The following is a 16860-nucleotide window of genomic DNA, read 5'->3' as shown; positions in this document are numbered from 1 at the left end:
AAGGTGCATAAAATAATTTGTTCAAATAAATTTCGACCCAGATTAATAATTTGAAACTTTTAAAATTAAATTATGAAAAATAACAAATAAATATTATAAATAAAATAAATTTTCATTTATAAAATATTTAAAAATACGGGGGATTACACCTGCCCCGTAACCTGAAAGATGACCTGAAAAATGACCCGAACCCGAATAGATACGACCCGAACTTGACCCAAAGTACAGACCCGAATTTGACCCGAAACCCGAATCAACCTGATCCGACCCGAATCTGGCCCGAATGACCCGTTTGCCAGGTAGCCATCATTTAAGAGCGAAGATAGTACGTAATATGGAGTACTTGTATAGTTGTAATGTTGTATATGCAAAAGGCCAAAAGGTACTTCCTGATATGGGTTTTCTCTAGAAAACTCCATTGTTTCCACCTAATATGAAGTTCAATAGAAAGGACTCGGGTTAGAAAGTTGAAAGATTAATAAATTGAGAATAATCAAGTAGTACAACTTGTATTGTACTTTACTAGCCTACTAGCATACATAACATAATGGAATTATGTTACATTATGTTATGTCGTCAGAGTATTCTACTTTCTAATGTATATTTATAGCAAACCAAATCCTTAATAATCCAACTTTATTTCTAAAATCTTATTTGTTATTACTAATAATAACAATGACAGCAACATTATATATTTTTACTACCAAATTAGTAGATTAATTATGCTATGCTTAACTTTACAAGTACGCTCTGCACCCAACAAATTTATAAATTCAACTTTACAAGTACTATTGTGTTATTTGTAAGTATAAAAATAATTAGCTTAGTCATCTTAATTAAAGCAATATTGCTTAATTAAATCCCTCTAATCCATATTTTATCAGTTTTTAGATAAGTCCTAAGGGCATTTAATTATTATAACAACTTTGAATATATATTATGATTGTTACTCCATTTCTATTTGCTTTAATTTGTTAATTAACTTAGCTATGCTTATCTGTTTTTAGGTAAGGGGGTTACAGTTTAGGTGTTTGGTGTTATTACTCATTATAGTTAAGAAAAACTGTGGCATTTTGTAACCTAAATGTCAAATGAATTGAATATAAAATAATTAATGTATGTGATGATAAGTTGTACTTAAATTATAGCATGTTGAAAATCAGTCATTCCATTGGGTAGTTTGCATAAATTTGGATGATATTTGTCTATTGTCCAGATAAGACCTAACGACTTATCCCGTGTATACAGAGTATTACTTAAATACACTATTACTACTTACGATCCAAGAAATTTTATGAAATAAATCACTTACATTTTGATACCCTTTAATTCAATCCTATGTTACTCGCATTGATTTGACTAATGAGCACTCTCTTTTATAATTTGTTTTTAAAATTATAAAAAGTTAATATAGTATTCGCCGGAACAGTACTTTGGAGATATTCTTTCAAAGGTTCCCATGTATTTGGCCTAAATATATAAGAGTATGTTGAATATACTCTATAAATCTTGTTAGTTGTCAATTAACATGGGAACTTGAGCCTTTTACTAGAACTCTCTATTAGATTCCATGTTTCGCAAAGCACAAGTTGAAAGTCTCGATTGAGACCTTTCCCAAATTGAAGGAGCAAATAACATAGCCAACCATATTTAAATATATATCACTTTATACTTAATTTTTCAAAGGCACAAAATAAAAGTATATAGCCGTATTAGTATCGAAATAGAATATCTAGCTACCAAAAATCAAAATATGCCTAAATTAAAAGAAAATTAGGAGGAATTGAAAGTACTACTGTACCAACTAGGCAACTAGTACAAACTATAGCCACAACTTATAATATAATAATAATTCAAATCATATAAATAATTCTCAAAACTTATGCACTAAGGAATAATATTGCTCGTGCAACGTTACATTTAATAATAATACTTTTATTATTGTAAACAATGTCATACATTTTCCATTAAATACATAGTATATTTATCATTTTGTCTTAATAAAAAAATAAAACCCTAATTTAAACTATTGTAACACTTCCTACAAAAACGTAGCTTAATAAGCTTTACCTTTTTATTACAACTTATATAATTAAAAAAAAAAACCTTGGAACAAATATTTTTAATTGTATTTTTGTTGCTTGAGCTGAGAATAGAACTTGGTGATAAAAGCCTCAGCAGCCTGATCCACATGCTTGTCCTCCTCCGAATTATGCACCGGAAACGGTGAATCCGTTACCCTTAGCTGCCGGACCCTAGGGCTACGTCCAAACCCTAGACGACTAGTAAAACCCGGTGAAGGGACCGAAACTTGTTCATTGTGTAACATCATATCGACCATGTTGCTAACATCCTCTAGGTTAACATTTTCACCATCTTCTTGATAATAAGGAGAAGGCATGTATAAGGGATTTTTTACATTTTTATTTTGGTGACGATTGATTTTCTTTAACTTGTTGGTGAAGTAATGGCGGTATAAAGGGGTGTCACTACAACTAAACTCGTACACACAAGTGGTGTCGTCGTTAGGGTTGTTGTTGGGTGTAGCTAACCCGACTTTGGAGATGTAGTCATCGTCGTGGTGGTGATGGTGGTGGTGGAGCATTAGGTTTGCAAGGTTTTTACTAGCAAGCTTACCGCGCTTCATCATCAAGTTGAGATCCATGAGTAATTTCTTTATGCATAAACCTTTCTTTATCATGAAGATAGCCACCTTCACTATTTTCCATAATTTCTTTGATAAATTTGAAATATTTGGCTCCATTTTTAAGCTTTAAGGTATGTAATTGTTTTGTTTTTGTATTTTTTTTTGTGTGAATGTAAAGAGCAAGAGAGTGTTTTTTTTTTTTTTGAGGAGAGAAAAATATAATTGAGAAGACAAGGCTTTGATTTTGTTATGAGAATTGAAAGGAAATGAGGTGAGTCCTATATATAGCCCAATAAAGGAAGAAAAAATATTGACAAATAAAAAGGAAGAAAAAAAAGGTTGATTTGAAAGAGTTAGTAAAGTTATAGTTGGTAATATAATATTAGAAAATATATTGTAGTGCATTTACTTTAGATGAGAGTGGGTGTGCGCATGAAATTTCAAGTTTGCTTGCTTTTCTATTTCTTACTTTGTTGAATTTATTGTATAATTTGGACTTGTTACATTAAATTATTGGTGTTGAAATAGATGCGTGTGGTACACACTCTAAGAGATAGTAATAAAGTTGTTAGATTTCCTAGCTAGTTGGGTTGGGTACGGTAAGGAAGCCCAATGTTAACGTAAGGAGAAAGATGGCCCATTAAGATTAAGGAAAGAACTACTTGATCGTTCCAAAATACATCCGTTAATTGTTATATGCAACTTTGAGGTATTATTTGTGAAAATATTCCAAAGTTGCACATAATATTTAACGAAGGTAGTACTTCGTAAATAATTACACATTTTGTGTCAGTGCAATATTATAATCATGACAATTTTAATTATCAAAAAGTATATTTATATAAAGTAGATATTAGAAAACTATACATTTAGACGATTCAAATAAGTGTTCACATGCCTATATTTAATCTTAAGTATAAAGGATAAATTGAGGTCAAAATAATGTATGTAAATAGTGCAAAATTTAAATTGGGGGAAATTGTTGTTTCAATGAATACTACAAGAAGGGGGGGTTGAATTGTAGTATGAGACTTTAGCCAAACTTTTTGCGGAATTAAGATTAATAAGCTAAAGGAACAGAAAGATTAACTAAGGGAACTAAAAAATGCAAGAGAGATTTTTACGTGTTAATCTTCTTGGCCCTAACAAGGAGAAAAAACCACGACCACTTGGGATTTTGGGAAAAGAATCTTCACTAGAATAGGGCAAATGGTCCTATTACAAACTAAAGACTCAAACTCAAGTTCCTCTACGAACCTGAAACCCCGAGGAACAAGTCACCCAACTTGTTACTCTTCTCTTCTCTTTCTCTCTTCTCTTTTCTCTTTCTCTTCTCTTTCTCATACACAAAAGTTCACTCAAACTTTTCCATTCCCCAAATTACAACTCGAAAGATAAATAAAAACTCTAGTATAAGAACATTAAGAACACTCTAATAAACTTGTGTGGAATTGGACTCTTAACTCGATTTAAAGCTTGAAAACTTATGTGAGCAAGGGTGAGTTTTTCCAACAGAAATCAATAGCTATTTATAGATCAACAACGTCTTGGAAAATCCTCTTTGTGCAGCAATTTCATTACGCCACTACTCATACCCACTAAGAAGATCATGTCCCTTAAATTAAGGAACCATGAACTCCTCAATGTGCAAAACCATGACTGAAGAAGAACATGGGAGAGTAGGCCGCAAGATAAGGGAAACATGGTGATTTTATTTTTCAAAAGATATTTTCAAAAATAAGAAAATAAATAAAATCTTTTTGCACAAGATATTTTCGAAAATCAGAAAATAAATAAAATCTTTTTAGTTAAGAAAAGATATTCAATTTAACCACTTAACCAATTTCCTAATTTCTAGCATGCACCATATTTTTTCCTAAGACCAATTCCACACATAATTTTCGGGTGTAATTAACTTCTTATACTTACACAAATCATAAAATATAAAAATATATTTAGTCTTCATGTTCTCTGATGAAGCTTCTACTCCGAGGCTTCTTGTTCCTTGGGAGGAACTTCTCTTCTCTGAAACTTCTGTTCCCTGAGGGGAACCTTCTCTTCTCAAGTCTTCATTTCTGAAGCACCAGTTCCTGTAAGGAACTCTTCTTAATGGATAGCTCTGCTTCTGGCCTTGTTGTTCCTCATGGTATTTTTACAAGATACTTAATTCTCCTGGTCTTTGCAACTGAACACACACTTAAACAATCAAGCACTTATTAGTTTGTAAGTAAGTGAGGTTGCGTCATCATCAAAATCATTAAGTCCAACAGAAATACTTTGGAATTGAATGAGCATTTACTTTTATGAATGTTGATATGAGTTTGAATTATTAGTCCTACAACTTGTATACTCTCCCATTTTCTTTTAAAAAGGCATCAATTGGGATTAAAAATTGGGTCGGGTAAGTTCAAGTAAGGTTTGGTTAACTTTTGGGTTAGGTCAAATGGGGGTGAACTTCACTTCAAGTTGGGTCACTTCGGGTTTTAGGAGCAAATCGGGTGATGGTTGGGTATTTCGGTACGGGTATGTAATCCGAATTGGATTTGTTTTGTTGGCTCTAAATGCGAATGCTCAATTAATTTGGAGCAATTTGAATGTTTAAAGTTATATCGAGAGTATTTCTTAGTTCTCAGCTACAGATAGATGGTGGAACATGCCATTTATGGATGACAATTAAAGATAAAGAGACACCCTATACTCTTAAGCATATGCATGTAGCCATGTAGGTGGTAAGATTAGACCTTGAACTTGTGACCTTAAGAGATGAGTTCCTTACCATCTCCACAAAATACTTCGTATTTAGCTTACTTATAGATTGTGTACATAAAAAAGCATGTCAAATGATAGTTGTACTATACATAAAAAATAAGTTGGCAATTCATACACTTCATTTTTGTTAGCCAGCTCACAAGATAAGGGAGCAGATGGATTACAAATTTACAATATTTACAAAAGTTATTAAATTAACTCGTTTCTAGAATAAAGCTTACAACTACATTACTTTGCTTATCTCTCAGGGACTCTCACTTACTATATATGGCAGTAGCACAATCAAAGAATAGTATTCAATCTTCATCTATAGTTTAAACAAAAGTAAATTAATTAGTATATTTTAAGTTAAATTGGTCAATTTAAAATTGTTAATGTATGCCAAAGAAAACTTGCCTTTAGATGATCAATGTTACTTAAGTTGGTTACGTTGTATAGTTTATGAGTAGTTTCTATGAGCTGTTGGCACCTTTTTATTTATTTATTTCTGTTTAGGAAGAAGCCCTTTTCTAGAAAGCTATTCCTTGCAAAAGAGTTGATATATGCTATGTATATATAATTGTTCTTTTCAATGAAATAATTTTGGGAAACATTTATATAAAATTCAAGAAATTTACTAGTAATATACATGACAAACTTAAAGTCAAGCTAAGGTTATACATTTAATTTTATTTAAAATGTAATCTAGGTACCCAAGCTAAGGAACTAAGCACTAATTATATTATGAGGATTACTTTCATGCATGTTGTATGGCTACTCTTTATGTGTACTGTGTACACGTGGCATCATGACACATATATATATGTCCATGTAATCCATCCGTTTTTAAATACTTGCTTCATTTCTCCATGCGCGAAGTTTTAGGAGAAATTGGAGAAAGTAATAAAATATGAAAGTAGTGGGGTTGGTAAATGAATAAAAATTTGTACGTAAAAATCAAAAGTAGTGGAGAGAATTGAAGGAAAGAGAATATGTAATTAATATTGTTGGGTTCACTTCTTGAGAGAAATTAACTAAAAATTGTAAAAGCTTTTCAAATAAGGAAATGTAGCAAGTATTTAAAAACGATTGAAAAAGAAAAGTGGAACAAGTATTTAAAAACAGAGGGAGTATATAATATGACGATTATTATATTAAATACACCTTGATACATCTCCGACATCCCAAATAACATTTTCTTTCAATAATTACACATCTTAATTTATATATATATATATATATATATATATATATATATATATATAGGGGAGGGATCCGGTGAGAATAGGTCCATATGTGAGAATTCATACTTATATGAGAACTGATTTAAAATTTAGAACATGTGAGTAAAATTTTAGAACATGTGAGTTAAAATTTAGAACATGCGAGCTAAAATTTAGAACATGTGACTTAAATTAAAATTTTGAACATATGAGTAATAATTTAGAACATTTATGTGAGTAATATGTTTAGAACATCTGATTTAAGAATTAGAACAAGTGATTAAAAATTTATAAAATTTGCTTTATGAAATTTTAAACATATGAGTAAAATTTAGACATCTGATTTAAGATTATGAACATGTGAATAAAAATTTAGAACAAATTAATATAGAATATAGAAAGTGTGAGTAAAGAATTTAGAACATACGAGTAAAAAAATAGAACATACGCTTTAAAATTTGGAAGATATAATTGAAAATCTTAAAACACACGTTTTAAAATTTAGAACATAGAAGTTAAAATTTTGGAACATCATATTTAAAATTTAGAACATACGAGTACGTATATATATATATATATATATATATATATATATATATATATATATATATATACACACACACACATATATATGTGTATATATATAGACCTGGCAATCCTGACCCAGACCCGATGAACCGAACGAATGACTCGACCCATGACCCGAAAACGGTGACCCGAAGTTGACCCGATACCCAAAGTGACCCAACCTTTAACTTGAATTAATCGACCCAAATAGACTCGAAACCTAAAGTGACTCGAACCAAAACTCGACCCATGACCCGAAAACGGTGACCCGATACCCAAAGTGACCCGACCTTTAACTTGAATTAATTGACCCAAATAGACTCGAAACCTAAAGTGACCTGAACCAAAATTATTTTATACCTTAAATGACCATAATCTATTTAAGCTAAAGACTTAACCTGAGTAAACCGAAATAGAAAAAAATTGCAATCAATAAACTGACTTAATTTTTTTTTATTAATTTGTAATGTGTAACACTGTAAGTAATTTGAGCATTACTTTTCTCGATTTCTTCGGCCTTTTATCTCTATAAGTTATTAATTTGTAATGTGTAAAACTGAATTTAATTTATTGGAACTGAACTGAAAATAATTTGAAGAGAATAGACCCTAAAGCTTGAAATAAAAGTCACAATTCTCACAAGTCTAGAAAAAAAATAGTACAATAATAATGCTTACATAACATAATGTTCAATACCAAATGAAATTACAAAGTAGTCTAAAGTCAAACAATTACTGTATTCCATGAAAAAAGTAGCCTTAATAAATATAATGAGTTTCTCGTCAAAAAATATATAAATATATATACAAAGTTGAATTTAACCCAATGCATCGACCTGAATATGACCCGACCCAAAGTTGACTCGAAAATTGGACCCGAAGATTGACCCGGCCCGAACCGACCCGACCTGAAAATTGACCCGACCCGAACTGACTCGACCCTAACTTGATCCGAAATGTTGTCGGAAACTCGACCCGATTATCAGTTGACCCGAAATCAACTCAAAACCCGAACTAACCCGATCCGATAAATTTTTGACCCGAACTTGACCCGACTCGAAATAACCCGACTCATACCCGACCCGAATGACCCATTTGCCAAGTCTCATTAGCTAGATTTCACAAGTAGCGAGCTAAGGCCATACATTTTGATTTTAAAGTGTATAATTAGGTGTTAAGTTAGATATATAGTTCATATTAGATAACGGTACTAGGTTAAATTCCTTGCCATATAATCAACTTTTTTTAAGGGTTTTTCTATATTATAACCCTCTAACTTTCCGTTTTCTACGATGTGCCCCCTTTTTTGAGAAATCTACATTGCAACCTCAAAATACATTTAGCTTCTATACGGTAACCTTGTCGTTATATTGCTGTTAACAAATTCCGTTAGTGGGGCCCACTCACCACTTAATAATATTTTTTTATCGATTTGCGTGTTGAAAATGGTTTCTTTTAAGGTTTTTGGGGTTATTTTGGTCCTGTGCCCCCCTTTTTGAGAAATCTACATTGTAATCTCAAAATACATTTAGCTTCTATACGGTAACCTTGCCGTTATATTGCCGTTAACAAATTCCGTTAGTTGGGCCCACTCACCACTTAAGGGTCCAAATTGAGCTCAGATTTGACAAAAAAATGACGCAAATGCTCGTTTTGCGTATTAAATACATAAACACGCATTTTGAGACATTTCTTAATATGCCATACGAGGCATTTGTGTTATTTTTTTGCTAAATCTGAGCTCCATATGGTCCCTTTAGAACCAAAATAACCCCCAAAACCTTTAACGGAACCATTTTCAACACGCAAATCGATAAAAAAAATTATTATGTGGTGAGTGGGTCCCACTAACGGAATTTGTTAACGACAAGGTTACTGTATAGAAGCTAAATGTATTTTGAGGTTACAATGTAGATTTTTCAAAAAGGGGTACATTGTAGAAAACGGAAATTTATAGGGTTATAATGTAAAAAAACCCTTTTTTAAAAAAAAGGTGTCTAGGACGAAGTAAGGTTTGAGGAACATTCTTAAAAAATTATAAATTCTATGGCGTACTAAAATTAAGTGATGATATTATTGAGATATATGAATTAAGTATATCTTTTAAAAGTAGTGTACATAGCTACATGCACGTATAAAGCTACTATTTCTGGTTCTCGATCATATACAAACTTTAAGCTTCGTGGATTCGTGGTGTTCTTAATCCTTAAGCATTTAACCCATCAAAATCCATCAAAGTTGAGTATTTTTTTGAGCTACGATTTTGACAAGTGGCAATTTAATCATAAAAAGTTGAGCAATTGCTTTTATTTATTGACGAATCCTAAGAGAGTAAATGATAAGTTATGTAAAGATACATACAATATCTAGTAACGTATATGATTGATAAATATATGCTCTTGCTTTTGAAGTTTGATTGATATATGGATAGCAATGTTGTATAATATACTTCAATCATGAATATACTGTCACATATATAAGAATTATGATGGAAAATGTGCACTTTGATACTTTAGTTTTTAGGGTTCCCACCATAATAATGTACCAACTTTGAAGAAATAATTAAAATTATTGGTGTGTGTCAAAAAAAATTAAAATTATTGGTGAAGTAGACCGTTGGATTAGATTGAGGTGTGTGGTAGCAAGAAGAGATACAAAGCTTTGCTTTTTTGCTATCTATTTGATGGGTTTTGAGATAACTTATAGTAGTGTTGGAAAAATGTTTTTTTTTTTTTTTTTTTTTTTTTTTTTTTTTTAATTTGGAAAATACTAAGTTTTATGATATTATAAATATTAGTAACAGTTTATTTTTTTTTATTTTTTATTTTTTTTATTTCAAATTCTAAGTTTTATGATATTAAAATTATTATTACTACATCCGTTTTTAATTAGTTGACACGTTTTGACTTTAACACTATTTACACACCCCCTTTTGGGAAAAATATAGTCAACTGGAACCTTGTTAGATTCGTCACAATGTATATTTTCAAAATATCAATTTTTTATAAATTTTGGTTGCCGGTAGTTAAAGATGTTAATGATTTAATTTGTGCATTGACAAACGTGACTAAAGAAACGTGTCAATTAAAAAGAAATGGATGAAGTATAATTTTGACAACAATTACCTTTTAAATGATCACTTTTAAAAACAACTACTTTACCATATTTTTTTTAAAAAAAAACTACAATAAAAAACAGATACTTTGGATAGCACTACTACATGACAAAAATCTCCATTTTAGGGGGCCTATTTTTTAAAATTTCCCTCCAAAATCCATATTAAATGACAACATTACTCTACATTTACCCTAAATTTGGTAATATACTTAGCTTCAATTGCCCCAAATCCACCAAAATTATAAAACGAGAGATACCCAGTTAATTCCCCAGATAAACAAATTTTGTTTATATGGGGGTATAATTGTCTTTTCAAGTACCAGTGGAGGGGTATATGCGCCTTTTCATGTATTAGTTGAGGGGTACATGTGTAATTTTCTCAGCAAACAGTAAAAGTAAAAAGCAAAGAGTAATGAGACAGCTCACCAAAAGTACTGAATAAATGACCCTGCTTTTTCAATATATTTACAAAAATGCCATCAGATTAACAAAAATTCGTTTATTTGGCAGATTAACTTGTATTTTCCCTTATAAATCCATAAATTAACTTTTTGACCATAAACACTAATTTAGGATTCAATTGAGAAATTAAATCAACTACAATGCGATATTAAAGACAATATACCTGTAATAATTGTGTTCAGCTACCAAATTTCCTTGTTTTCTCTATCGTAATTGATTGAAATTTTATAAAAGTTTGCTCCCTGAATCGGAGATTCTTGTTGGAAAATAATATGTGGTAAGGCTTCTTACAGTTTTGTGTTTTGTGATTTTTTTTAAAATTCAAAAGATTGTTGTTATGAGAAAAATAGTCGTTTAAATGGTAGTTATTGGCAATATATCCTCATAAATATTAAATATAAATAATCACAAGGTTTAATTAAAGTGGCAATCAAGTGCAACACCCATGCTACACACTAGTTGTTTAATAAAGGGTTTTTTGTCAAAAAATACCTAATAAAGTCCATATTTTGCAAGAAACTACCTGATAAAAAAAATGTTGTAATAAACTACCTAATAAAGGTAAAATGATGTAAAAAACTACATAAGTAAAGGTAAAATGTTGTAAAATACTACCTATACCGAATTTTCACCGTTGATCGGCCTCAAAACACTACCAAAACCACCGCTTTCATTCCCAAAATTAACACAACTTGCTTGAAATTGTCTCCACCACATCTAAAGCACCTTTCAACCCCAAAACCACCACCTCTAACCCTAAAAACCACTATCCCAAAGCACTAATCTACCCTCACCAACTCGAAATATCCTCCAATCACCTCAAAAATAACCCTAACGGTGGTTTTGGAGGTGTTCTAAGGTGGATCAACATCCTAAAATTAAGTCAACTGTGGAATTTCGGTCAAAGGTAGTATATTACAACATTTATCTTTTATTAGGTAGTTTCTTACAACATTTTTTTTATTAGGTAGTTTCTCACAAAATTTAGGCTTTATTAGGTAGTTTCTCACAAAATGTCCTTTAATTAATTAGATTTTGCCTACTTTTAATATTTATTTTGGATAAGTTAAATCACCCCTTGGCTCTAGGTAGTCAATATAAGTTTTTCTTTGAGAGTAGGGATAGATAAAGTGGTTAGAGCTTCCCTCTCGATTTTAGGATATCTAGGAATCGATTTTGACCCAACCCTTTTGAATTTTTCTCTAATTTTTATTATTAAATTAAAAGTAGATAGATTAGTATCTAAGGGATGTGTTGGAGCTGCATAACATTATTCCATTGCTTTTCACTAAGTTGAACTTAAACTTAACCTATTATCTCTTGCTAGTAATATTTATAGGTTACAAAAACCCTAGTCGTCTCCTCTCTATTTTTTTTCTTAATCTCTAGGGCTCTTAAAAAAAGTGTTTCATAGGTCGGAAATAGTCAAATTTCTCCGCAAATTTGGCTATTTCCAACCCTTTCCCTTTAATTTATGTATGTTTTTGTTATTGAATTCAATAAATCTACAATCTTTGAAGGTATTAAGTACTTCGATAGTAAGTTTGAGTGTAGTAAGTGCCCCTATGGTGGGTTCTGTTCCAATTTTGTTTTTGTTTTTTGAGTTTATTATATGACAAGTTATTTCATAGGTAAAGATTTGTGCGAGATTGAAAAAGAGGTTAATCATTTGATTACACTCAGATTAATCATCAGATGAATATTTTCTTCACGTCTACTACAGTTCAATAGACCTCCTTGTCGAAGAAGCCTGTAAATCACAGAGATATGAAAGAGGGTATGAAGAATGTACAATTTGAAACAACGATCGTAGCTTTGCTGAAATGATGTTTTTATTGATTCAATTGTCATGCATTTACGAGTATTAGATTTAATCTCTTTCTAGATTTTGTATAACTTTTTTTTTTTGAAACTTTCTTTATTAAAAAAAAAAAAAAAAAAACTTAACCCGTTTAATCTTATTCTAACTCTATTTTTTTTGAAACAATCTTTATTCAAAAAAAAAAAAAAACTTAACCCATTTAATCTTAGTCTAACTTATCCTATTAGGACTAATTATAGCTGTTAAATAATACTTCATCCATTCTGTTAATATTGCAACAAGGAGGAAATTACGCATCCCAAATCACATTTTATATGCTAAAAATTTATAATTGTGTAAGAGTAAAAATTATAAAAAGTTGATATTAAGAAAGTATTTTATGAGATGAATTCAACAAGATCCCACATGCCTATATTTTGCTTAACATATAAATTATATTATATGGTCAAACAAGAGTTATAAATAGTGCAAAAAGTCCATTGTTGCAATATTAATAGAATGGAAGAAGTATACTAGTATGTAAGGACTTAAATTAACTTTGTATCTTGTTGTACTTTGTTTGAAATGTGTTTAAATAATATTGTGAACAACATAGACCCTTAACATTGAAGAAGATCGAGAAAGGATCCTTCCATGTTCTTTCTTACTAATACCTTGAATATGTTCGTTGAATATGTACCTTTGTACTTATGTGGTATGATTCTCTTACTATGGTAATAATAAAGAATTAGAACTATACGACTAATACGAGTATGTAGTAGTACTATTTCAAGTACAGTGTGCATTGTGATTGTTAAGCTACTATCACTTTCCAACATAAAAGTGTATTCAAAACAAAGCTATATATGCAGATTCAATTGCTTTAATTTTGATAGGAAATCGGAGCTAGTTGCACCTTCTTGGTCCCCCTCTAATTATTTATTTTATTTTATTTTATTATGTATTTCATCCGTTTTTATTAAATGCATCACTTTTTAAAATTAGAAGTTTTAATTTAGATGCATCACTTACTCTTTTAGTTACGGAGTAATAAATTTTCTTTGGAGGATTTTTCTGTGTGGCCGGGGTTACTCAGTATAAGTAACTCTTTGACCGAATAACTCGAGTAACCCCTGACTGAATGACTCGAGTTACCCTTGACCGAGTAAACCTTCAAGTAACCCCTGACCGAGTAACCCCTCAAGTAACAACATACCAAAAAAACTCTAGTAACCCTTAATCGGAGAACTCGAAAAACCCCATCCACATGGTGTGACCAGCCACATATAAAAATTTGTTATTCTCTTTATTTCTCTCTTATCACATGGACTCTCTTTAATCTTTCTCTGTATCTTTATGTACTCCATATATTGTTTAGAAGTCCGCAATTACAAAAGTGATGCAACTAAAAAATAAGGAGGAAGTAAAACAACAATCAATCATAGAACATGGAGTAATTTACATGTACATTATTATATATCAAAATGAGATTTATTTTTAAAAAAGGAAAAATTACTTCTAATAATCCCACCTTTAACCGATTTGCTGTTAATAATCCCACGTTTAGATTATTATCTAATAATCCCACCCTATAGGGGATCTTCTTCTATTGGTCCCTTATGACCGGTAACCTGAACTTTAGGTAAATAATTTTTTAATTTTAATTTGAGTGACACATGTCACTTAATAATTGGTCAAAAAAATTCCTGTAAAAAAAAAAAAATAATTGGTCAAAAAAAAAAGAAAGCCTAATTTTAAAATCCAGCCAACCCCAACGACCACCCTAACCCCAACCTCCGGCGTCCTCTCCTCCATCGCCGAACCCCATATCCACCGCCGAAACCTCCATTCCCACCCTTACCTAGCAAAAACCGACTCGATTCCAACCCCCACACCCACGAAAACCATCGAAATGAACCCTTAACTTCAATGAATAAAAAAAAATTCAATGAATCAATTTCAAGGGATGGCTTGAGGTTGAATTAGGGTAAGATTTAAGGGCTTTTCGGTGGTTGTTGAAGGTTAGAGGGTGTTTTAGGCGGTTAGAGGGGGGTTTCGGTGGCTGGGTGGGGTTAATAGGATGGTGGTTGTAGTGGTTATGGTTGTTTCAAGGGTGGTATTCGAGGGGTTGATTTTGGTAATCGGGGGTGGACTCGGTAATGGGGGGTTCCGGCCGGCCGTTTTCGGGGGTTTATGGTGGCGGCCGACCGGTTTAAGGTGGGGCTAGGCTATGGTTAGGGTTCACGGTGGGGGTGGGTGGGGATAGGTGGTGGGTTTCGTTTTTTTCATTTTTCAGTTTTGTTTTTTTTTTTTCAGTTTTTTTTTTATTTTTCAACCAATTAAACAATAACACGTGGCATCCTAACCTTTCAAAACCGGTCACCAACAGGTTAAGGACCAATACAAGAAGATCACCTATAAAGGTGAGATTATTAAATAATAATCTAAAGGTGGGATTATTAATAGCGAACTGACCAAATGTGGGATTATTAGAATCAATTTTTCCTTTAAAAAATTATTTTTATTATTATATATTTTTATATGAGAAAAATCACACAAGATCCAATAAATAAATAGCATTAAATAAATTTTCAAATAAGGTTATACTCTTTTGGTTCCTAAATAATGACATGTTAGCCTTTTTTCTTTATTCATATATTTAACATCGATAGCCCTTTTTAGTAGCGTATAAAAAATAAATTTTATATGAAATATATTGTTAAATATGTATTAACATAAAGTTTCATAATAATATCAATGTGTTTAATTTTTTTCACGATTATATTAATGATACAAGTATATATTTAAGGTCAAATTAGACTAGTAAATTGTCATATGTGCTAACTTTAAATGTGTCAATTATTTCACAATAGAATGGAGTAGTTAATTTGAATTCATGCATAAAGCAATAAAGCATAAAAGATGTACAATGATTAAAATATTGGCTAGTGCTTGTGGTCCATGGTGTCTTTTTCATGTTTGATGCTTTTGGCCCTTAACTAACTTGGTAGTGAAAGGTGATTTTTTTTTTTTTTTTTTTTTTTTTTTTTTTTTTTTTTTTTTTTTAGGATGATTTATTTCATTACAATAATCAATAATTTTTTAACTCAATCTTATGTCCTAAGTAAATTTATTTGATTGTGTGCAATTTATCAATAAACTAAGTAAATTCCAAAAAAAAAAAAACCTCATTTTCTATTAGAAAACATTATTTTATCAATATTATACATATATGCCATAATTACAAGAAAAAAAAAATGACATAATAATAATTTAGCTAGCTTACTCCAAAGATCTAGAATATCTCGTGCCCTATATAAAAAACTTGGACATTAACACATCTAAATCTACATTTGTGCAATTTTGCATCTATTATTAGTACAACTTCCATGTACTATACAACAACTAATAGTTCAACCATAGAGTTCGGCAACATATTAATTGAAGTAGAAGAGCCATATTCATCCAAATACTCGTACAACATTGTTATGTTAATTAATCGTAAACTTGCTTTTCAATCCGGGAGTAGAACCTCTTAATGAAATCCTCGGCAGCTTGATCCACACGACGATCATAACCCTCCTCACTTTGCAAAGGAAATGGTGAATCCGTAATCCTTAGCTGTCGGACACCGCGTTTTTCTTTGCTAGGTAGAGGTGACACGGCCTCTAGCACCTTGTAAATAGCTTCAAAACTATCCGTACCATCAAAAGTCCTTAGGGGTGTGTAATAGAAGCTGTTGTTACGATGGTGTTGATATTGACCGCCTTTTTTATTGTTGGCGAGGTTGTGGTTGGGGTTCAAGGGGGTGTTGGTGCAGCTAACGTCGGACTCTTGAGAGTAGTCGGTAGGGCTAGATTGAAGGTGGGATGGTTCAAATACGCCGTCCCTAGAGGGGAAGGTGTCGCGGTGGTGGTGATGGTGGTAGTGATGGAATAAAATGTTTTTAATGGCAAGTTTACTAGCGATTTTGCCTCGTTTCATCATTAAATTTATGTCTAGGAGAAATTTCTTCTTGGTGGTGATACCTTTTTTAAGCATGAAAAAGGCTATTTTTACCTTATTCCATAGCTTTTTTGTGATTATTGGTAGATTTTGCTCCATCTTTTTTAACTTGGGTTTAATTTGAGATTGGATTTTGATGTTTGATTTGTGAGATTGAGAGATTTTTGATTGAGAAAAAAGAGAGAACAAGTGTATTTGTGAGAGGAATGATTATTAAAGTGTTTAAAGAATATGGTAAAATAGAAAGAGAAGTGGGTGTATTTATAGGGAGTAGAAGTAGATGAAGCTACG

The 16860-nt window shown here is 31.4% G+C and overlaps 2 protein-coding genes across 2 annotated transcripts; both read right to left on the bottom strand.

Annotated features, from left to right (window-relative positions):
- Nucleotides 1-2122: 2122 nt before the first annotated feature.
- LOC110715466 lies at nucleotides 2123-2764 on the bottom strand. Its single transcript, XM_021894047.1, has one exon. It carries the CDS (start codon nucleotides 2762-2764, stop codon nucleotides 2123-2125), a length of 642 nt encoding a protein of 213 aa, XP_021749739.1.
- Nucleotides 2765-16059: 13295 nt separating this feature from the next.
- Nucleotides 16060-16548, bottom strand: LOC110715465. The gene has a single exon (XM_021894046.1). It carries the CDS (start codon nucleotides 16546-16548, stop codon nucleotides 16060-16062), a length of 489 nt encoding a protein of 162 aa, XP_021749738.1.
- Nucleotides 16549-16860: the final 312 nt, after the last annotated feature.

This window comes from Chenopodium quinoa, unplaced genomic scaffold, assembly GCF_001683475.1.
Source record: "Chenopodium quinoa cultivar QQ74 unplaced genomic scaffold, ASM168347v1, whole genome shotgun sequence".
NCBI classification, from domain to species: domain Eukaryota; kingdom Viridiplantae; phylum Streptophyta; class Magnoliopsida; order Caryophyllales; family Amaranthaceae; genus Chenopodium; species Chenopodium quinoa.
The sequence above is the reverse complement of the archived record's forward strand: the minus strand, read 5'-3'. Positions and strand labels throughout refer to the sequence as shown.

Excerpts from the sequence above, each read along its gene's own strand:
- LOC110715466 (XM_021894047.1), bottom strand. The coding sequence starts at position 2,764 with ATGGAGCCAAATATTTCAAATTTATCAAAGAAATTATGGAAAATAGTG.
- LOC110715465 (XM_021894046.1), bottom strand. The coding sequence starts at position 16,548 with ATGAAACGAGGCAAAATCGCTAGTAAACTTGCCATTAAAAACATTTTA.